The sequence below is a fragment of the Dreissena polymorpha genome, chromosome 8 (genome assembly GCF_020536995.1).
Source record: "Dreissena polymorpha isolate Duluth1 chromosome 8, UMN_Dpol_1.0, whole genome shotgun sequence".
Classification (NCBI taxonomy): Eukaryota; Metazoa; Mollusca; class Bivalvia; order Myida; family Dreissenidae; genus Dreissena; species Dreissena polymorpha.
Window position 1 is genome coordinate 46,343,447 of NC_068362.1, and position 24,298 is coordinate 46,367,744.

Genomic DNA, 24,298 nt, shown 5'->3' on the forward strand with positions numbered 1-24,298 from the left:
AAAAAAATGTAAAAACAGTTTGGAGGTGCAAAATCCAAGTGATTCAAGAAAAATACATGTACATGGGATGTTTCTTTCTGGCAGATGACGATGGGAGTGTTTCTAGAAATGAGCCATCAGTTGTGCTGAAAACAACTCCTCTTCAAGCTCTCCTGGTTCCAAAAATGAGCCCAATAGCCAAAGTACAGAGGTGGGTCTGAATATAATATTAAATGAGGTCAAGATCACGATAATTTGGCCTGATGAGTGGCTTTGCAGACCTTCAAGACATTTCTGGTCATTATTTCCTCCATGTCTTTGATTCATATTTGTGTTACTTTACAATAGACTATGGATACCTCTGTCTGTATGCATTCAGTTGAGTAAATAGCATTCTACTGCGTGTGTGTGTTGCTGGTACCTCACAGCGTTTCAAAATTTCCAGATATCAATCCTTTCAGTTAAAGATTTCAGTGAATACCTCTATCCGTATGTAATGTGCTTCTAATGTGTGTTGTGTGCCTTGTACCTCACAATGTCTTTACAGTAAATTATATTACACCTTTTGATTGCATTACTGCATTTTTGGACCACAATAAGTGAATGCGGTGGGTATGAACCCAACTTAAGCCTTAAAACCAGTATTGGCCTCTGAGGAGGTTGTTAATTCAGTTATTACTTATTTATGATAATGTTTATGTACTGCATGCTTTAAAAAAAACTGTTTTCAGGAGCAAAACCTAATTTATGTCAGAAAAAATACATTAACAAGGGAAGTTTCTTTTTTTGCAGATAAAGAATGAACTGATTCTAAAAATGAGCCATCCAGTATTGGTGGAAAACGTCTCCTTCAAGCATTCCTGGTTCCAAAATCAGCATCAAAGGCCAAAGCGTCAGAGGTGAGTCTGATTATTATAATAAATGAGATCATAGGCCATGATAATTTGGCCTGATGAGCTGGCTTTTCAGACCTTTAAGACATTTCTGGTCATTACTTCCTCCATGTCATTAATTCATATTTGTTTGTTTTTTACAATAGACTATGGATACCTCTGTCTGTATGTGTTCAGTTGAGTACATAGCATTCTACTGTTTGTGTGTGTGCCTGGTACCTCACAGCCTTTCAAAATTTCCACATGTCAATTCTTATACATTGCATATACATTACAGCAGTGTGTTGTTAACCAGGGTCTCTTGCTGCTGTAGGTTTGAGTCCCACTGAATACAGAAAATTATGTAAAAATCTAGGGGTGTCTGCTTACTTAAGATGGTTAGTAATATAGCACTACCTGTATTCCCAGAAACGAGGTAACGTAAATAGAGTGTTGGTTAATCAATGAAATGCAGTGCAAGAGGTAAAAAAATGAAAGGAAACTACAAATACTTTGTCACTGTTGACAGTGAGTGCTTTATTTCATACAGATAATGATGATGATGACGAAGAAGCTGGCATTGAACCTTCCAGTTCTAACTGCAGAATGGACTCAGCTACAAGCACATCTTGTTTCAAAAACAGACAAGAAAGGGCAAGCTTAAGGATAAGGCTGGTATGATAATAAATGACCAGCTCTCTTTTGGTTGTTGTGGATATTATTTGTGATCCCTTAACAATGTACTTAAATAATTACATTTTGGTGATTACCTTTTTCTGTCTGTACTATGTTTCTAGTGTGTGTGTGTCTCGTACCTCACAATGTTTTTACAGTTAATGCTACATTGAACCTTTGGAATGCATCAATGTACTTTTTTACCACAACTAAATGCTGTGGGTTTGAACCCTTCTGAGTGTGTTCAAGCAGTTGTTGGCCTCTGAAGAGACTGTAAGTAAGGATATGACCTATGAATTATCATTTTGTGAATTGCTTGATAAAAAAAAGAAAACTGTTCGATGAGTAAAACCCAATTAATGAAAGATAAAATATTTTATTCATAACAACCACCAAAGCAAAAGCGTCAAAGGTGGGTCTTGTTATTATAATACATGTGCTCATAGACCTTGATAATATGGCCTTATGAGCTGACTTGGCAGACCATCAAGACATTTTGGTCATTAATAACCTGTCGTTGTTTCATTTTTATGCCCCCCCTACGAAGAAGAGGGGGGTATATTGCTTTGCACATGTCGGTCGGCCTGTCGATCGGTCCGTCCACCAGGTGGTTTCCGGATGATAACTCAAAAACGCTTGGGGCTAGGATCATGAAACTTCATAGGTACATTGATCATGACTTGCAGATGACCCCTATTGATTTAAGGTCACTAGGTCAAAGGTCAAGGTCACGGTGACCCGAAATAGTAAAATGGTTTCCGGATGATAAGTCAAGAACGCATACGCCTAGGATCATGAAACTTCATGGGTAGATTGATCATGACTCGCAGATGACCCCTATTGATTTTGAGGTCACTAGGTCAAAGGTCAAGGTCACGGTGACCCGAAATAGTAAAATGGTTTCCGGATGATAACTCAAGAACGCATACGCCTAGGATCATGAAACTTATTTGGTAGATTGATCATGACTTGCAGATGACCCCTATTGATTTTGAGGTCACTAGGTCAAAGGTCAAGGTCACGGTGACCCGAAATAGTAAAATGGTTTTTGGATGATAACTCAAGAACGCATATGCCTAGGATCATGAAACTTCATAGGTAGATTGATCATGACTCGCAGATGACCCCTATTGATTTTGAGGTCACAAGGTTGAAGGTCAAGGTCACGGTGACCCGAAATAGTAAAATGATTTTCGGATGATAACTCAAGAACGCTTTTGCCTAGGATCATGACACTTCATAGGTACATTGATCGTGACTCGCAGATGACCCACTATTGATTTTCAGGTCACTAGGTCAAAGGTCAAGGTCACAGTGACAAAAATCGTATTCACACAATGGCTTGCCACTACAACGGACAGCCCGTATGGGGGCATGCATGTTTTACAAACAGCCCTTGTTTTCCTTTACAATAGACTATTGATACCTCTGTTTGTATGTGTTCAGTGGAGTAAATAGCATTTTACTGTGTGTGTGTACCTTGTACCTCACATTGTTTTAACATTTCCAATTATCAATCCTTATACCTTGCATATACCTGAGAGCATTACGTTTCTTAACCAGGGTGTCTGGCTGCTGTGGGTTCAATTCCCACTGAATACAAGAAATCATGTAAAAATGTAGGGTATATGCTTACTGAGATGGTAGTGATACAGCACTTCTGGTATGCCCAGAAACAGCGGTAATGTCAATAGCTTGTCTGTATATCAGTGGAATGCAATGCAAGAGGTAAAGACAAGATAAAGTGCCAAAATTGAATGCTTGTCAAAAGTGACGGGAGAATGCTTTATTTAATACAGGTAATGAAGGTTATGGTGACGAAGAAGCTTGCTCTGAACCTTTAAGTTCTAACGCACTGTTAGAAAAAAGGACACATCTTCACGCACATCTGGTTACAAGTACAGAGAAGAAAGGGCATGTAAGGGGTAAGGCTTTTATTGTATTAAATGATCAGCTCTCATTGGATTGTTGTGGAGATTTGTTTGTCACCACTACCAACTTACATAAAGTGTACATTTTGGTTAATACCTCTTTATGTATGTTCTGTGTTTCTAGTGCATGTGTGTGTGTGCCTTGTACCTCACAATGTCTGTTCAGTAAATTGTATATTACATCTTTGAACTGCACTTTGACAACAATAACGAAATGCTGTGGGTTTGAACCCTTCTGAGTGTGTTTAACCAGTTGTTGGCCTCTGAAGAGATGGTTAGTTAGGATATATATTATGAATGATAATTTTGTGAACTGCTTGATTAAAAAAATGAAAACTGTTTTGATGTGCAAAACCCAATTAATGAAAGATAAAATGCATTATTCATAACAACCACCAAAGGCGTGTCGGAGATGGGTCTGATTATTATTATACGTGTGCTCATAAACCTTGATAATTTGGCCTTATGAGCTGACTTGGTCTTCAAGACATTTTAGCCTCTGCTGTTTTTGAAGAAAACCCGATGGTATTGTCATAGCCAGCTCGTCCGCATCGAGGTTAAACCTTAACATTTGCTCTAAAATCAAAGTGCTCAACCTTCAACTTTGAAATTTCATATGTAACTCCACATGAATGAGTTCTACACGCCACACCCATTTTGGGTCACTAGATCAAAGGTCAAGGTCACTGTGACGTCAAAACAAAAATTAAAACCGAGTCCGAGCATTGGCACCCGCTATGTGATGCTCTTGTTGGTCATAATAACACCATGTTGTTGTTTCATATTTTTATTTCCTTTACAAAGGACTATGGATACCTATGTCTGTATGTGTTCAGTTGAGTAAATAGCATTATACTGTGTGTGTGTGCCTTGTACCTCACAGCGTTTTTAACATTTTCAGATATCAATCCTTATTCCTAGCATATACCTTAGAGCATTGTGTTCGTTAATCAAGGTGTCTGACTGCTGTGGGTTTGATTCCCACTGAATACAGTAAATCATGTAAAAATGTAGAACATATGTTTACTTAAGATGGTAGTGATATAGCACTTCTGGTATTCCCAGAAACAGCGGTAATTCAATAGCGTGTCTGTATATCAGTGGAATGCAATGCATGAGGTAAAGACAACATAAAATGTCAAAATTAAATGCTTGTTACAAGTGACGGGAGAATGCTTTATTTAATACAGGTAATGAAGGTGGTGGTGACGAAGAAGAAGCTTGCTCTGAACCTGTAAGTTCCAACGCACTGTTAGAAAAGGACACATCTTCACGCACATCTGGTGTCAAGTACAGAGAAGAAAGGGCGAGCGTAAGGGGTAAGGCTGGTTTTGTATTAAATGATCAGCTCTCATTGAATTGTTGTGGAGATTTGTTTGTCACCACTACCAACTTACTTAAAGTTGACATTTTGGTGGATAACTATATGTATGTACTGGGTTTCTAGTGTGTTTGTTTGTTTTATGCCTTGTACCTCACAATGTATGTTCAGTAAATTGTATATTACACCTTTCGACTGCACGTTTTGACAACAATAACTAAATGCTGTGGGTTTGAACCCTTCTGAGTGTGTTCAACCAGTTGTTGGCTTCTGAAGAGATGTTACATGTAACTTCGGTAGTGACCTATGAATGATAATTTTGTGAACTCCTTGATTAAAAAAAAGAAAACTGTTTCGATGAGCAAAACCCAATAAATGAAAGATAATATACATTATTCATAACAACCACCAAAGGCTAAAGCGTCTGAGGTGGGTCTGATTATTATAATACGTGTGCTCATGGACCTTGATAATTTGGCCTTAACGCTGGGTTTTGCCGACCTTCAAGACATTTTTGGTCATTAGTTCCTCCATATCGTTGATTCATATTTTTTTATCTTTACAATAGACTATGGATACCTCTGTATGTGTTCAGTTGAGTAAATAGCATTCTACTGTGTGTGTGTGTGCCTTGTACCTCACAGCGTTTTAACATTTCCAGATATCAATCCTTATACCTTGCATATACCTTAAAGCATTGTGTTTGTTAACCAAGGTGTCTGGCTGCTGTGGGTTCGATTCCCACTGAAAAGAGTAAATCATGTAAAAATGTAGGGTATATGCTTACTGAGATGGTAGTGATACAGCACTTCTGATATTCCCAGAAACAGTGGTTATGTCAAGAGCTTGTCTGTATATCAATGAAATGTAATGCAAGAGCTAAAAACAACATAAAATACCAAAATTAAATGGGTGTCACAAGTGACGGGAGAATGCTTTATTTAATACAGGTAATGAAGGTGGTGGTGACGAAGAAGCTTGCTCTGAACCTTTAAGTTCCAATGCACTGTTAGAAAAGGACACATCTTCACGCACATCTGGTTACAAGTACAGAGAAGAAAGGGCGAGCGTAAGGGGTAAGGCTGGTATTGTATTAAATGATAAGCTCTCATTGGATTGTTGTGGAGATTTGTTTGTCACCACTACCAACTTACTTTAAGTGTACATTTTGGTGGATACCTCTATATGTGTGTACTGGGTTTCTAGTGTGTTTTTTTGTTTATGCCTTGTACCTCACAATGTCTGTTCAGTAAATTCTATATTACACCTTTCGATAGCACGTTTTGACAACAATAACTAAATGCTGTGGGTTTGAACCCTTCTGAGTGTGTTCAACCAGTTGTTGGCTTCTGAAGAGATGGTACATGTAAGTTAGGGAGTGACCTATGAATGACAATGTTGTGAACTGCTTGATTAAAAAAAAAGAAAACTGTTTCGATGAGCAAAACGCAATAAATGAAAGATAATATACATTATTCATAACAACCACCAAAGGCTAAAGCGTCTGAGGTGGGTCTGATTATTATAATACGTGTGCTCATGGACCTTGATAATTTGGCCTTAAGCGCTAGGTTTGCAGAACTTCAAGACATTTTTGGTCATTAGTACCTCCATATCGTTGATTCATATTTTTTTATCTTACAATAGGCTATGGATACCTCTGTCTGTATGTGTTCAGTTGAGTAAATAGCATTCTACTGTGTTTGTGTGTGCCTTGTACCTCACAGCGTTTTAACATTTCCAGATATCAATCCTTATACCTTGCATATACCTTAAAGCATTGTGTTTGTTAACCAAGGTGTCTGGCTGCTGTGGGTTCGATTCCCACTGAAAAGAGTAAATCATGTAAAAATGTAGGGTATATGCTTACTGAGATGGTAGTGATACAGCACTTCTGATATTTCCAGAAACAGTGGTTATGTCAATAGCTTGTCTTTATATCAATGTATTGCAATGCAAGAGGTAAAGACAACATAAAATGCCAAAATTAAATGGGTGTCACAAGTGACGGGAGAATGCTTTATTTAATACAGGTAATGAAGGTGGTGGTGACGAAGAAGCTTGCTCTGAACCTTTAAGTTCCAATGCACTGTTAGAAAAGGACAAATCTTCACGCACATCTGGTTACAAGTACAGAGAAGAAAGGGCGAGCGTAAAGGGGTAAGGCTGGTATTGTATTAAATGATCAGCTCTCATTGGATTGTTGTGGAGATTTGTCACCACTACCAACTTACATAAAGAGTGCATTTGGGTGGATACCTCTTTATTAATGTACTGTGTTTCTAGTGCGTGTGTGTGTGCCTCGTACCTCACAATGTCTGTTCAGTAAATTGTATATTACACTTTTCGACTGCACGTTTTGACAACAATAACTAAAAAAAGAGGCCCATGAGGGCCTGAATCGCTCTACTGCTTTAAACACTGTCACTGTGACCTTGACCTTTGACCTAGCAACCTGAAAATCAATAGGGGTCATCAGCAAGTCATAATCAATGTACCTATGAAGTTTCATGATCCTAGGCCTAAGCATTCTTGAGTTAACATCTGGAAACCATTTTACTATTTCGAGTCACTGTGACCTTGACCTTTGACCCAGTGACCTGAAAATCAATAGGGTTCGAGTCCTCATTAATATAAAGACACTGAGCAAGTTTGAAAAGAATGGGATGAAAACTGTGGACGTTATCGGATAAACAAAATTTTACTATTTCAAGTCACTGTGACCTTGACCTTTGACCCAGTGACTTGAAAATCAATAGGGTTTGAGTCCTCATCAACATAAAGACACTGAGCAAGTTTAAAAAGAATCGGATGAAAACTGTGGACTTTATCGGATGAACAAGTTTTTACTGTTTCGAGTCACTGTTACCTTGACCTTTGACCCAGTGACCTGAAAATCAATAGGGTTCGAGTCCTTATTAATATAAAGACACTGAGTAAGTTTCAAAAGAATCCGATAAAAACTGTGGACCTTTTTGGATAAACAAGTTTTTACTATTTCGAGTCACTGTGACCTTGACCTTTTACCCAGTGACCTGAAAATCAATAAGGTTTGAGTCCTCATTAATATAAAGACACTGAGTAAGTTTGAAAATAATCGCATGAAAACTGGACTTTATCGGATAAACAAGACAACGTCTAACACACACAGACACCATGCCATCCCATAAGCTCTTCTGCCTTTGGCAGTAGAGCTAAAAAATCAAAATGCTTCTACCTACAACTTTGAAACTTCATATGTAGCTGCACATTGATGAGTTCCACACTCCACGCCCATTTTTTGGTCACTAGATCAAATGTCAAGGTCACTGTGACCTCGATTTTTTTTTTAACTGCACCCGCAGCCGAGCATTGGCGTCCGGTATGCGGTGCTCTTGTCTCAGGACCTTTAGTTAGACCCAAAGGTGAAGGTAAGGGTTGGCGATCTTAATTTCCTATGATATAACTTGGTCATTGTTTCAACATAATGGCCAATTTGGGAAGCATCCATTAGCACTACTGATATCCTTGTTGTCCCCTACAAGTGAAACCGGAGGGGACTTATGGTTTACGCTCCGTGTGTCAGTCTGTCTGTCCGTCACACTTTACTGGATCCTGCGATAACTTTAAAAGTTCTTCATATTTTTTCATGAAACTTGAAACATGGATAGAATGCAATATGGAGAGTATGCACGTCATTTCATTTGGTTCCTAGGTCAAGAATTCTGGTTGCTATGGCAACAAATTTATAAAAAAAATCACTGACAATGGTGGAGTTTCACCGGTAGGGGACAATATTGCTTGGCAATCTCTTGTTATAAGATAGTGTAGGAAGATTATTTTTTAAATGAACCTCTTTCAGACCCTGAATCTTCTGACACAGACCATGATGTGCCAGTAAGACAACCACATGCAAAACCTGGGCCGTCCACAACTGTAACCATGTCGGGTCATCCCAGTAAGTAGGCTTTGTTTCAACAACAAAACGGTATTCCTGAAAGTCACAGTATAATGTTTTTGTTTAAAAATTCGTAATGAATGTACAATTAACACAGTAATTGAAATAAGCTCACTCTACTTTGACACAATTTAACTTTGCCAAGAAGCTTCATAGGTGTTCCTAGCTTATCTTTAAATCGTTACTTCAATCTTGCTCATAACTCAAAATCTGTAAGACATATCAAAATGAAACTTAATAAATGGATACATCTTAATGTGTGGACATTTATTACTAAGTAACTATTACTCAAAGTATCCGGTTATATTAAGCATAATTATTTTTTAGATGTCTTCAAGAGAATTGAGAAAATGTTCAAGTGATATCACTTCAGATCTTTTGTTTCAATAGAAAGTCACATTCTGAATAGTATATTGTGCAACTTTTCATTTGATTAATTACAAGCAGCATTTCAAATAAAAAGATCACCTTTAAATCATGGTTCATCTTCTGGAACAGTTTTGAGATGAACTTTTTTATAACTTATTATATTTCTGAGATGCTTGTTGGTGGTCATCATGGAACAGAAGAGGCAATTGAATATGATTTTATTACTTTTTCAGAGAGGCTTCAGAAACTCGGTGAAGACCAGAGTCATCTTTTGAAGACGCTGTTCAAAACGAATATTGTGTTGAGGAAGGAGCTTAAGCGTGAAGACTGTGAAAGAGTAATGCAAAAATATGAAATTCTACACGGATTGTCATGGAAAAAAATTAAAAAACACGATTCATAACTGGATTACTGCTGAAAAGTGAAAACAAAAATGATTTTATAGCTTTTTAGCCCACCTGCGCACAATGTTCTCATGGTGAGCTTTTGTGATTGCTTTTTGCCCGTTGTCCATCTTGCGGCATCAACATTTGCCTTGTTAATATTCTAGAGGTCACATTAATTGTCCGATCTTCATGAAATTTTATTTGACGATTTGTCCCAATGATATCTTGGAAAAGATTACAAATGGTTTCGGTTGGTTGAAAAACAATAATTTACACGCCATATACTCCATACTTAAATCAATATTGTTATATGCAAAGCAGCAATGCTTAAAAGAAATAATACAAAATTGGGAGGGGGCATTACTCGTATGAAAACAAGATGGTGGTATTTGTTATAAACACGTGTAAAACAGTTGGATTTTTCTGGCCAAAGACAACTATTCATACGACCAACTTCTTAATTTTTGCATAGCTCGTCATATTGATTTCCATTCAGATTTACTTCAGAAAAAATCTATTTCATATCTCTGATGCCAGAGCTATACATATGTTTATAAGAAGAGTAAATCTGAGATCCGTTTTCATTTATGATATTTGAAATGGCATGTTTAGACGAAGATTCTCTACAATTTTCTACATAAATATATATATATATTTTTTGTAAAAATGGTTTCGGTTGGTTGAAAAACAGTAATTTACACGCCATATACTCCATACTTAAATCAATATTGTTATATGCAAAGCAGGAAATTGGGAGGGGGCATTACTCGTATGAAAACAAGATGGTGGTATTTGTTATAAACACGTGTAAAACAGTTGGATTTTTTCTGGCTGAAGATAACTATTCATACGACCAAATTCTTAATTTTTGCAAAGCTCGTCAAATTGATTTCCATTGTAGAATTTACTTTAGTTCGGAGTTGCGAACCGAATTGACCATGTTTTTGTTAGCAAGTAACACTGTACAACAAGGTCTATTTTTTCTCCACTCTCAATAAACATGTTTTACTTACTCTGCAATAGTATATGAGTTACTAAATTCCTTTGAAACATTGGACCATTTTCTTTATTAACAGATCATACTTGCACAATTGTTGTTATGTTTTCTTTATGGTTAAGGCATTGTGACATGTATATTAATTTGATTTTTATGCCCCCCGATAGAGGGCATATAGTGATCGGACCGTCCGTCTGTCTGTCTGTCTTTCCGTCACACTTTGCGTTTAGGTTTCGCATTTAGGTTTAAAAAAATGCTCATTACTTCTATGTCCCTTCAGATAGCAACTTGATATTTGGCATGCATGTGTATCTCGTGGAGCTGCACATTTTGAGTGGTAAAAGGTCAAGGTCATCCTTCAATGTCAATGGTCAAATATATCACTTCAAAGCGGCGCAGAAGGGGCATTGTGTTTACGACAAACACATCTCTTGTTTTCAGATGATATTGTCTGAACTTGACATTAGTTCTATGTGTGATGATTAAAGCATTGTGTCATGTATGAAGATATTTTGCTTAAATGTTTTCATGTTGTGGTATTCACTCTTCTATATACTTTGTGTCAGAAGAAATTAAGTCTTTGATTTTTATAATATACAATTGTAATTAGATTTTTTCCTGATGATATTCTGAACTTGACATTTGTTCTAGGTGGGAGGGTTAAGGCATTGTTTCATGTATGAATATATTTTGCTTAAACGTTTTCATGTTGTGGTATTGACTCTTCTATATAATTTGTGTCTGAAGAAAGTAAGTGCTTGATTTTCATAATATACATCTATAATTTGATTTTTTATACGCCCGTTTTTCAAAACGGGACGTATTATAGTTTCACCCTTGGCGGGCGGGTGGACGCCGCCGGTGGGTGGACGGGCGGTTTCCACAGCAGTTTCTGCTCTCTATTTCAAATAGTTTTCATCTGATCTTCACCAAACTTGGTCAGAAGTTGTATCTAGACAATATCTAGGTTAAGTTTGAATATGGGTCGTGTCGAGTCAAAAACTAGGTCGCGGGGTCACTTAGTGCATTTCAGGATTAAGTATGGTTTCCGCTCTCTAACTGAAGAAGTTTTCATCCGATCTTCACCAAATTTGGTCAGAAAGTGTATCTAGACAATATTTAGGTCAAGTTCGAATATGGTTTATGCTGGGTCAAATACTAGGTCACGGGATAACCAAGTGCATTTCAAGGATTTAGCATGGTGTCCGCTCTCTTAATTGAAGTAGTTTTTTTTGTGTACATGATATTTAGGTAAAGTTCAAATATGGGTCATGCCGGGTCAAAAACTAGGTCATGAAGTCACTTAGTGCATTTCAAGCATTTAGCATGGTGTCTGCTCTCTAATTGAAGTAGTTTTGATCCGATCTTCACCAAATTTGGTCAGAAGTTGTGTCTAGATGATGTCCAAAACCTTCAAAAGGGCGTATCCTATGACAGTTTGGCACTCTTGTTTCCAGATGATATTGTCTGAACTTGACATTGTTCGAAGTGTAAATACATTTTGAAACTACTTTTTGTCATAAAAATGTTTGGGAGTATTTTTTGGAGGAATAAACTGTTTTAAATCGACGTTTCTTGTGGATTATATTTATAGATATTAATATCTTTAAACTAATATTCATGAGTTAGTCCGTACACACATTAGAATACGCATTAAAAAGCACAAAATACTGTCGAATGAAATTGAAAAAGGCCTAAATAAACAAAAAGATGGTTTAGCGTAACGCAACTGACCCACGAAAAATTGCTGCGAACCAATTTTCGGGGGCCTTCCTGGATTAAATTTTGAGGCTATACACTTAAAGGCAAAATAACAAAAAAAATTGGACCGATCGACACACCTCCAAAAGTCTTCTTTGTGATACACCAAATTTGTTAATTGAATTAGGCATAATTTGATTAAGGTATACATCTGTGTGATGAAGAATACGTAATAAAAACATTGTTTGATGGTACCTCTAAATGATAACCTGATACATGTGTGCTCTGTGTGGGACATCCCGAGGTATTCACCTCACAATGTATGTAGAATACTCGTATCTTAAAATGCAAAATATTGAAAAATACAATTGATGCATGGGTTTAAGTTACCAAAACTGTTGCCTGTCTATATTTATCATTCAAATATTTCATCAAATAGGGGTAGACCTCGGTGTGTTGGTACGGAACAAAGGACCTCTCCATGTGATATAAACCGGTGTGTGTGTGTGTGTGTGTGTGTGTGTGTGTGTGTGTGTGTGTGTGTGTGTGTGTGTGTGTGTGTGTGTGTGTGTGTATGTGTGCGTGTGTGAGTTTGTAAAACCTACCAACCGGGGCAAATTGTATGAATACACACCAACAAACCGGGGAACACCTACCAACCGGGGAATTCCCCGGTTGGTTTTAGGCGAAAATCTCTAATCTACGTGTATGAAATACCAAACTGTCAATTTAAATTAGAAATCCAACGCCTTCCCCGATTAGCGGGTTTGTGGCATGCACAAAATATACACAATTTTTGACCAAATTACAATCGAGTGTGTATCCAGGCTTATAACAGTTCCCCGGTTGCGCTGTTTAAAAATCATACACTCGGTATTTATATCATTTAGTGAAAGTAAGTTGGAAAAATGGAGTTTCGAGCGAAAAAACGCATTAAACTAAGGTAAGTTTTTTAATTATGTTTACAACTTTCAATTACTATTAAAAAGCGTTTTTATGTAAACGTTAAAGTAATACTGGAAGACGAATTCTAAAGATCGATTTATATAAATATCATTTGATTACAAAGCTTGTTTTACGGTACATATTCCACGAATATATTTTATAAATATACGTTAAACAAAGTAGAGCTCTAGGCAGTTTTTCGTTATATATATATATAGTGGAGCTATCCTACTCACTCCGGCTTCGGCGTTAGCGTGAGCGTTAGCGTGAGCGTGAGCGTTAGAATGTTAAAGGTTGCGTACCACCTCAAATATTGTCCCTAAACATATTGCTTTTATATTAAGCATACTTCCTTACCAACATGACCCCAATCTATAAATAAGAGCAGACAACTGTAACAAGCATATTGTAAGAATTATGGCCCCTTTTCCCACTTAAAATATGCATATTATTGATAAATCTTTGTTAAAGTTTACGTACCACCGCAAATACTTTCTATGTCCCTTGACATATTGCTTTTATATTTTGCATACTTCTTTACCAACATAACCCCAATCGATAAACAAGAGCAGACAACTTTAACAAGCATTTTGTAAGAATTATGGCCCCTTTTCCACTTAGAATATTCATATTATTGATAAATCTTTATTAAAGTTTGCGTTCCACCTCAAATATTTTCTTTGTCCCTTGACATAAGGTGTCATATTTTGCATACTTCTTTACCAACATGACCCCAATCTATAAACACGAGCAGACAACTGTAAAAAGCATTTTGTAAGAATTATGGCCCCTTTTTTCACTTAGAATATGCATATTATTGGTTATTCTATGTTAAAGTTTGCGTACCACCTTAAATATTGTCTTTGTCCCTTGACATATTGCTTTCATATTTTGCATACCTCTGAACCAACATGACCCCAATCTATAAACAAGAGCAGACTACTGTAAACAACATTTTGTAAGAATTATGGCCCCTTTTTCCACTTAGAATATGCATATTATTAATAATTATTTGTTAAACTTTGCGTACCACCTCAAATATTTTAATTGTCCCTTGACATGCTGCTTTCATATTTTGCATACTTCTTGACCAACATGACCACAATCTATAAACAAGAGCAGACAACTGTAACAAGCATTTTGTAAGAATTATGGCCCTTTTTCCACTTAGTAACTTTGAATATTTTGTTAAATTTTGTGTTTACATCGACTTTACTTCTAAAGTATCAAGGCTATTGCTTTCAAACTTCAAATACTTTCTTACTATCATGAGGGTACTGCACCTGGCAAGTTGAATTTTACCTTGACCTTTGACATTGAATCTGACGGTCAAATTAATAAATTTTGATTAAATTGCCATAACTTCTTTATTTAAGATCAAAGTTGATTCATACTTTGACAAAACAACACTTACCTGATTCACCACAATGGTCTTCACCCAAACCATCCCACACGCCCCACCCTAGAAGTCCCCCCCCCCAAAAAAAAAATGTTTTTGTTTTTCTTATTTTTTTTTAACATGTTAAAAAAGCAATTTGTTTTTTCTTAAGACCGTCCAACCATCCCACCCAAGCTATTGCTATCAAACTTGAAATACAATCTTATTAGTTTGTTTTATGTCTTTACAAATGTTCAATTCATATGTTTTGTGGAAAGCTGAACTCAATATCGTCTATAATGTACCACTTCTTTAAAACATAAGCGATCAATATGTTTGGTTTAAACTTATTTATTACGACATAGTAACATATTCACAAGTTACAAGACATTGACATAGGATCAATATGTTTCAATTATGGTCCTCTTCCAGTTAGAATATAACTATAGTACCTTGACCTTATTGAATATGAACAATTTCCCCATGGTGGCTTACTTTATACTGTCAAGCTCTTGAATAGTCGAGCGCGCTGTTTTCTGACAGCTCTTGTTGTTTTTCTCATCGACATTTCCATTTTAACATTTAGTAGCCAAAAGGGTCCAAGTCCCCTTGATCTCGCAAGAACGTACTGCCAGAATTACGTTGATCCACCAGGGTTTGAAGTAAAACCGTCAATGATGTCATAGGTACAAATATTTTTGTATATGGTTATGTTTAAAGTCGTTTAGAAATTATAAAAGAACATCGTAGCCACTTTCCATTAAAAAGAAGCAAACAAACATGGACTATTGGGTTACTTAATACTGGACAGAAGTATGGAAGTAGCATAAAGATCTATTGATTATTTATTAATAAAACACTATTGGCGCCTATATCTAGCCTTCAATTATATGACCAAAATGATTATTAATATAAAATGTCTACAAATATAAATATTTCAGGCGAAGGAGTCTTTGCCACTAAGCCTTTTAAAAAAGGAGACTTTCTTCTCGAATACAAAGGGGATCTGATAACACGAGTAAAACATGCACGGCAATTAGAAAAGGAGTATGAAAAGGAGGGTCAAGGCAGCTTCATTTACTTTTTTAAATACAGAGACAAATCTTGCTGGTAACTACAAATTATCTTTACTTTGCACATCAAACGTTTAAATCACGCCATTAGAAGAGGAATTATCTTTAGATTTTTCACCATAATAATTAAATTTGGCATGCGCGTTATTTTAGTTTAAAGCAACAGAAGTGTTTATTTAAATGTCTTATTCAGCACTGACGCTACCAACGATATATTTCATGAGGGTCGAATGATAAATGATGCCGAAAATGGAGACGCAAAACAATATTGTGTAATGAAAATAGTTGAAGTCAACCAAACTCTCCATCTATGCACTTTCGCCGACAGAGACATTGCAATTGGCGAGGAACTCCGATATGATTATGGAGTACCAACACTTCCATGGAGAAAGGTACATTCTATTGTAAAGATGTCATCTGTGATGGATTTATCACTGATATTTATCACATTTAAAATAAGCTTTAAATGTCTTTTGAATTATTATTTTTATAAATATAGCCAATCAGTTTTATGATTACATTCATGTTCATTCATGAGTTATTCATTTTAAATACAGATATTCAAATATCTTTTTGCCGTGAATTAAAATGTTTAATCATTGAACGTCGTCAAGCTCTACTTTAATGCGGTCTGTCTGATAATGTGTATTTGTTATTTGAATTGTCAGAAATGCACGGAGCAAAAAATGGGTATGTTTCACAGTGATTTGTTATTACTACACATGCATTAATACAAATGCGTTGTACTTAATGGTTTCATAACTAACGAACTTTCTAACACTGACTAGTTATGTGTAATACCAATTTTTATTGTTGTTTTGAATAGGCAACACAATGACTACTAGATCTACGGACAGCCAGGAACCAGGACAAACAACATCCACACACACGGAAGAAGTCAATGAGACGGTTTGTAATATTTCGCAAGGTCGAAGCTACTAAGGCGTATTTTCTGGTTGGTTTTGTCTTCAGTGAAATGGGCGTAATTTTGCCTTACTAAGGCGTATTTTCTGGTTAAATAACTTTTAGCCGTGAATTAAAATGGTTTATCATTGAACGTCGTCAAGCTCTACTTGAAATGCGTTCTGTCTGATAATGTGTATTTGTTTTTTGCATTTTCAGAAATGTACGGAACAAAAAAGGGTATGTTTCACAGTGATTTTGTTATTGCTACACATGCCTAAAATCATATTATGAACATCATGAAATTATTGTAATTGTTGTACAAGGAATTAATGCCAATGTGTTGTACTAAATGGTTTCATGAATAACGAACTTTTTAACTCTGACTAAATTATGTGTTATACCATTTTTTATTGTTGTTTTGAATAGGCAACACAATGACTACTGGATCTACGGACAGCCAGGGACCAGGACAAACAACATCCGTACACACGGAAGAAGTCGATGAGACGGTTTGTAAAATTTTACTATGTCGAAGCTACTAAGGCGTATTTTCTGGTTTGGTTTAGTCTTCAGTGAAATTGGCGTAATTTTGCATTAAATTATATTGTGCCAATATTTAATCCGGGTGATGCTAATTGGTATTTGGGCTTAACATAACACGTACGTCGATGATCATTATATTAACATGTTATAGCACACGTTTTACGAATTTTAAAAGAATAAAAATATTGTTTACCAGTTGTAGTGACTATGAACTACTTGTCTTTCAAAATCTTCATATACACAAAGAATTTAGAACTTACACCTGTCAATGAAACTGGTGAGCATGTGTATTAACCACTGTAGTCTATAAAGATCGACTTCATCATAATCACAAAAACGTTAATTATCGCTTATCCAAGAAGTGTAATATCATTAATTTTAATTTTCAGTATAACACTTATACGCTGCCAATTACTGTGTATGAAACTCTGAGACATTAGGAAATTTAACTTGCGTGTTACATATGGACATTGGTTGATATTTTATCTTAACGACAAAAAAAAAACAATAGCGTCTACTCGATATTTTACTATACGATATATTCTGACATGGGTAAGAAAAGATAGTTCATTTTATACCCACCACCGCACAATACATACAGGATTTACCGTGAACCGCAGTCCGTTCACCAGTTCTTTTTTCTTCCAACACATTTGTCCAGAGAAGTACAATACCTTTCATTTAACCGTGCATACATTTTGTCTTATTAGTATCTGTAAAAAATATTCATTGTATACTTTTTCGAACTTTGATAACATGTTATAACCTGGTATATGTTATGACATGCTACGTCGGTGTATTCAGTCAATCTTTAAAAAAGTAATTGTTTGATTCATTAGGCAAAATAATGTTTCCAAATTTGTCGTGTGACATCGATGTCATTATCAGGTGCCGTAAGTACCTGGACGCTTTTGTCGTAATTTTGCTATGAAAAATTGTACTGAAGTATATATTTAATATGAATATCTTACACACGGCAGTTAGCGACGTCATATGGTGTTTTATTATCCATGTACAGAAAAGGGTACTTCAAATACCAGGAGAACAAAACAAGCAGCCAAAAAGCAATGGAGTGAAAACGAAAAAGGAGCTGTCCACAGACACTTTGATCGTTTTTTGATAATGGGTAAATTACCAGGGAAAAAAGAAATACTTGCATGTATTGAATGTGAGAATGACCTTCACAACAGAAGTTGGAAAAATGTCAAAGACTTTTGCAGAAATTTAATTGAAACAAAAAAGCGACGAGGACTTTTAACTTAAAAAAATATTACACATATAATGCACGTTTAGGAGAATACGTTAAAGGATGAAGTTGCCACATTTTTTTGTGTTTTCTTGTTCTATATACTCTTTTCGAAAACGATATATGTGTGCTTATTGTATTTGAATGTTTTATTAATACGGTTCAGTCAAAAACGTTATTTGTTCATAATCATATCGCCGAACAAATTAGGATTGGTATATAGTTCGGCCAAAGAGTGTTTCTTTGTACTTTCTATGACGAATTTCTACGAGTTACTCACTATACAAGTTATTTTTTACCCTAAACTTGGTGTATATAAATGAATATAGCAAACATGATAAAAAATCAATCTAGAAGGCTAAACGTTCAGAGAAGGCACAACAAAATTCAGTCGGATAAATGGAAACAAACGTTTTGTTCAAGCATAACAAACAAACACTTTTAGATGTAATAAGATAAATGTAAATAACATAAAAAAACTACTGCTAAACTACTGCTACAATATGAAGAATACAAATGAATATTTTGTCAATTTTACTAAATTTGTTTTGAATGACAGGTGTCTGACTTGCAGTTGAGTACTTAATAGATATTTTAAAGTAAAAATTTACCAAAATGTAAATTATTGCGTAAATATCGCACTAGAATTGATTAAATAGTTGTTAAATATTACAATAATTTCCAACACAGATTTGTGTGCATTTGTTTTGCGTGTAGATATTCACATAAGCTATCAATTCACATATTTGCTTTGTGTATATAATTGGTATGTTTATATGTTTTTCATATCAAAATTGCTTGATCTACAAAAATTCGCGAGGAGTTTTGCATTTTTTCCCATGTTTTAATTGAAGTTTATAATTCAACGACGATGAAAATTACTAAGATGCCAGATTTAGTTATGTGTTTGTCTCATTTATGGTTAAAGATCAATTAACATACCCATTTCCCAGACTAAGATATTGTTAAAACAATTTATCGCGTTTGCGACTGACCTCTTTTATGCATTCTAACACAAGCTATTTACTTGTTTTTTTTTCGAATACTCTTCATGTACACACACTTGAACAAGCTGTAGATTACCTAGAACAAAACATATTTGAAACATATATTCATATGTGATATGTAAATGCATGCACAAAGCTAATAATTTATCATGTTTATACACTTTGCGATATGATGCTATAATGTCGGTTGTTTTAAGTGATTAATCATTATGTTAACCATGTTATCTGCCATCTGGAATGTAATTAAGTGTTTTGACATGTATGCGAAATTGATCGTGTTCGATTTGGTGCTGTATATTCAGAATTGAGTCACACTGTTATAATTTTCCTGTTGGTACATATTATTTTTAAGTTGGCACCAACAAGGGTCTAACAATTGATCCACATGTGCACTCCCAGTAAGTATATATACTACAATGTAAGTGATTTAAAATAATATTAAACTACGTGTTTGATAAGTGTTTGCTTTGGTTCATATTTAATTATTAGTGTTTTTATATAATGATAATGCTGTCAAAGTCAGCGGTGATTATACGTGTATAACAACATTAATTATAACTTTTATATTGTTTTCAACAAATAATATATGGATGACACATCGGCATAACTTTTCAGTGCTTAAAATACACTCTTTCTATTATATTTTATGCAAAAATTAGGTACATAAGTTGGTTTACATAAAGGTAGTTTGAACAAAATACGTGAATTCAAATCTTAAAAAAAGGTGTTTGGTTTGCAAGGGAAAACAAAGCGATTACCAGTGACTATTTTCCTTAAAATATAATCTGTTATTTCGACAGGTAGAATTAAATGTAAGTTCATTATTAACGTTAACCCGTTTTGGGCATTCTCTACTCAAACAAAGGCATACATACTGTATTTTTTTAATACAACACATGTTTAATGGTATCACAGTTGTAGAATTGGAATACATATATTATAACAATAAATACTGATCATTATTCAGATTGACCTACCTCCGTAGACTAAGTCACTGGAGCATCAAAATGCATTGTTATCAAGTCGTTTTGCTAGTTTACTAAACTATTTAGTTTCTCAGGCCTCGCCACATTAGTTGTGAAACGTTCATGATTGTTTCAAGTTACAGATTTTATTATTTTTGAAAGTGCAATAAATGTATTTAAGACAATTTAAGTGAAGTGGAAGTTGCCATGCGTGTGAATGAATTTTCTGATGTTTACCTATTTCAGGGGATTAAATGCATGAGTTATTTTATAATGTCAGAGTAAGGACAAAGTTAATTTACACTACTCAATCTACATGCATATGGGCAGTTCTTCTTTTAGGATAAAAAACTTCATAGTACGTGAAAATCGTGAATGCTTTTTTCTGATGGAAAAAAGGAATTAAACAAATAAGCCGCCTCCCCCTCTCCTTCATTCGGTTTGACAAATAGCGTGGCCTGAAAAAAATAACATTATTTTTAAGTTTTAAGAACGAATTGTTTTCATTTGTTGATTAATTGCACCATGATTGTTATGGTATTTTGCAGCACTTGCATGCTTGTAGTCGGCTTATATCTAATGAAGTCATAAATGTATTGTTTGATTGTTTTGTCTCTTATGCTTATTTTGACGTGAATACTATTTGAGTCAATCAAATAAGGCATTTGTGTATAACTTATATAAGGTCATATGATAAACATATTTAATTTAAATATTGTATCATACATATTCTTTTCAATTTTTGTACTAACATAAATATTATCCATGAACGTGCACGCCATTGTCCTATTAACAACGGTACCATAATTACACACAATTACCCCTGTTGGTAAACGCAAATTCCCCGTTGGACATTATTGAAGTTCCACGGTGATAGCGCGCTTAAGTTCCTCTCTTGGTTAACACAATTCCCCTGTTGGCACACATTAAAGTTCCACGGTTGGTACGCACATAGTACCCCTGTTGGTATACACCGTTCCCCAGTTGGAACACATTGAAGTGCCACAGTTGGAACGCACTAAGTTCCCCTGTTGGTATACACCATTCCCCTGTTGGTACACATTGAAGTTCCACAGTTGGTACGCACTTAGTACCCCTGTCGGTATACACCGTTCCCCAGTTGGCACACATCGCAGTTCCTCATTTGGTACGCACATAATTCCCCGGTGTGCATGTAAAATTTTCTTTGATTTATTACCCTATTTATCATAATTTTTATGTCAAAATCGTATTTTAGGTTCGAAACTTGTCTGTTCTTTATCACTTTCAGCTTTCTAGAATATGTGGAAATGGTGGTCCCCGGTTGGTAGGTTTAGAACACATTTCCCCGGTTGGAAGGTTTTACAAGTATGTGTGTGTGTGTGTGTGCATGCGTGTGTGTGTGCGTGTGTGTGTGTGTGCGTGCGTTTGTGTGTGTACGTGCGTGCGCGTGCGTGTGTGTGTGCGCGTGCGTGTGTTTGTGTGTGTGTGTGCGTGCGTGCGTGCGCGTGCGTGCGTGCGTGCGCGTGTGTGCGTGTGTGTGCGTGTGTTTGTGTGTGTGCGTGTGTGCGTGCGTGCGCGTGCGTGCGTGCGTGCGCGTGCGTGCGTGCGTGCGCGTGCGTGCGTGCGAGCGTGCGTGTGTGTGTGCGTGCGTGCGTTCGTGTGTGTGCAAATTTTAAAACGCAAGCAAATATTTTTGAAGTCACACACCTTGAAATGAAGTACATGTTAATCAATACATATAGATGCAATTTGAAAGTTTGCAAAATGGTCATTTAATATATAGCCTAGTTAGCAAGTAATTTATTAATTTCTTAAATTTTAAAACCGAAAGTAGGATTTCTAAACTTATACGTCCATTTTGGACAAACGCGATTATTTTTAAGTTTTAAAGCGCAAAAAGACGGATTTTTACCTTTTAACACCAGATATAGTGTAATTGAGATAGATAAAATTAAATCTATAGCCTAGTTAGCATGTAATTTTTTATTGTTGCAAACGGTTCCGCATTTTAAACCGAAAGTAGGATTTCTAGACGTATACGTCTATTTCGACATACGCGATTATTTTATAAGTTTTAAAGCGCAAAAGAGACGGATTTCTACCTTTTAACAACCTGGCCTCGTGTTCACAAAACGATTTTGCAATCGAAAATCGATTTTAACTGAAATCGATTTTCATTTTTGCCTATCAACTACAATGGAAATCCATTTTAAATGACAAGCAAAATCGATTTTCGATTGCAAAAAATGTTTTGTGAACACGGGGCCAGATATATTCTAATTGGCATATATAAAACATGGTTCTTATTTATACTTACATTTACAATGCCATGTTTTTCATTTCAAGGTGTGTGGCTTTAAGTGACAAAACATTTAGAGTAACTTATACAGTTGGATAAGCATGTGGAAACCTGATGTTTTTACAGGTGTTAACAACCGGTTTCACATGATTATTGCATCTACACTAAATATCCGCTGAATGACGAATACAAGTCACCCCAAATGTTATTATCTGGGTTTTCAACATTTTGAACAGCTACTTCATCCCCTACATTTAGCCATATGACAACCGTCTGACTGCCTTGGTCGTGTCTTCCATTGTCTCCGTGACCGTAAATGTGAGCGACAGCGTTTCCATTATGAACTATGGCAGCATGAACCTCGCCATTCATCCAAGTCAAAATCGTCGATGAGATAACGTAAACGCCAGATTGTGGAGCGGTAAAAACACCGTGATTTGGATGGTATCCGCCTCCTTCATTTGTAAGTATCCGATCAAAGATGATGTCCTGATTAATACCGATGTGTTGTTGATTAGGGACTCTCATTGCGGTAAATGCCACATTCTCTTGTACTGCAAATCTTCTGTGATCAGACTGTAATACTGTAAAAAAAAAAGTACAAGAGCTTCAACGTTTGCTAATATTCTGACGGATTGTAGTCAATCATAATTCACCAACATGCATTGAGTGTGCTCTAACAAACGTCATGAACATCGAACAAGTATATTGTGTCTTTTTAAAGCTTTGTGCATTTAGTAAGCAACTACGTATTTAAGCATATATGAAAAAACAAGCATTCGTATTTCTGTATAAAAACAAAATATTAACATTCAAAACAAATTACTAAACGGTACCTGCAGTTGAGTTATTTGCAATTTCAATATGATCAGTCTGTCTGGGATATGTTTCTCCGTTACGGTTTGGTAATACTTCAAAATCATTCTCAGGCACGGCAGTTTTTATGTTAGACTGTATTTTGTTATTTTTAATCGAGGCGCCTTTCATGTAAAACAGGGTCTTGCCGTATTCATTGTTGTTGGTTTCAAGTGCGGCTGTTTTTGCATACATATTCTTTACAGCATCAAACACATCTATTCTACTGTTCCGTGCTTCATTTTTTCTTTCAAGCGAAGCGACTCTTCTCTCTGACAATGTCTTGTATTTTTCTAAGTCGGCGATTCTTTTCTGTGACAACTTAATTTCCGTTTCAAGCACAGCAATTCGTTTCTCGAAAAATGCTTGTTTTTGTTCGAGCACAGAAAGCCTGACAAACAATGATTGAAAATCGTCATCTGTTACCGCGTCAACGTATATAAAAACAACTAAAATCCAACATGCGGAAATTGTCAATATGGTCGTCATTTCAGTTATTTACGCCTACTTCGACAAATAGAACGTTTAAACCTTTGCTTTATATCAGGCAGATAGTTTATCTATTTTTGTTGACAAAGTTTTAAAACAAAATACGAGTTTGACCATAATCGTACACTTGTTTCGTTATCGTTATGCGTTCAGCTACTTTGATAACTTATCTAAGATCATACATCTATGTAGATGATTGAGCCAAATATACATGTTAAGCGCTCTCCATCTATTTCTGATACCATGTAGACGGACAAAAATTGGAACTTAAACGCCCATACTGCATATGTTCCGGCGCTGATGTGTCGGTCACTTTCCTCACGCAACGCTTAAACCAACATATACGCAGCAACTCTTATCACTTAGTAACTAACATACAGTTCTATTTAAAGGCATACATTAGTAATTAAAAGCGTTGCCCTTTTCTCTAGGACTAACCGCC

General features: G+C 35.8%; 2 protein-coding genes across 2 annotated transcripts; one reads left to right on the forward strand and one right to left on the reverse strand.

The window, feature by feature from the left end:
• The first annotated feature begins 62 nt into the window (after window positions 1-62).
• Window positions 63-12,036, forward strand: LOC127840500 (uncharacterized). Its single transcript, XM_052368917.1, has 7 exons — window positions 63-182; window positions 1,457-1,526; window positions 3,326-3,451; window positions 4,648-4,776; window positions 5,729-5,854; window positions 8,620-8,715; window positions 9,318-12,036. Exons 1-7 carry the CDS (start codon window positions 63-65, stop codon window positions 9,485-9,487), a joined length of 837 nt encoding a protein of 278 aa, XP_052224877.1. The 3' UTR covers window positions 9,488-12,036.
• An 8,242-nt stretch (window positions 12,037-20,278) lies between these two features.
• LOC127842478 (caprin-2-like) lies at window positions 20,279-23,956 on the reverse strand. The gene is made up of 2 exons (XM_052372007.1): window positions 23,349-23,956; window positions 20,279-23,096 (listed from the first exon to the last, which is right to left on the reverse strand). Exons 1-2 carry the CDS (start codon window positions 23,854-23,856, stop codon window positions 22,672-22,674), a joined length of 933 nt encoding a protein of 310 aa, XP_052227967.1. The 5' UTR covers window positions 23,857-23,956; the 3' UTR covers window positions 20,279-22,671.
• Between the last annotated feature and the right edge of the window lie 342 nt (window positions 23,957-24,298).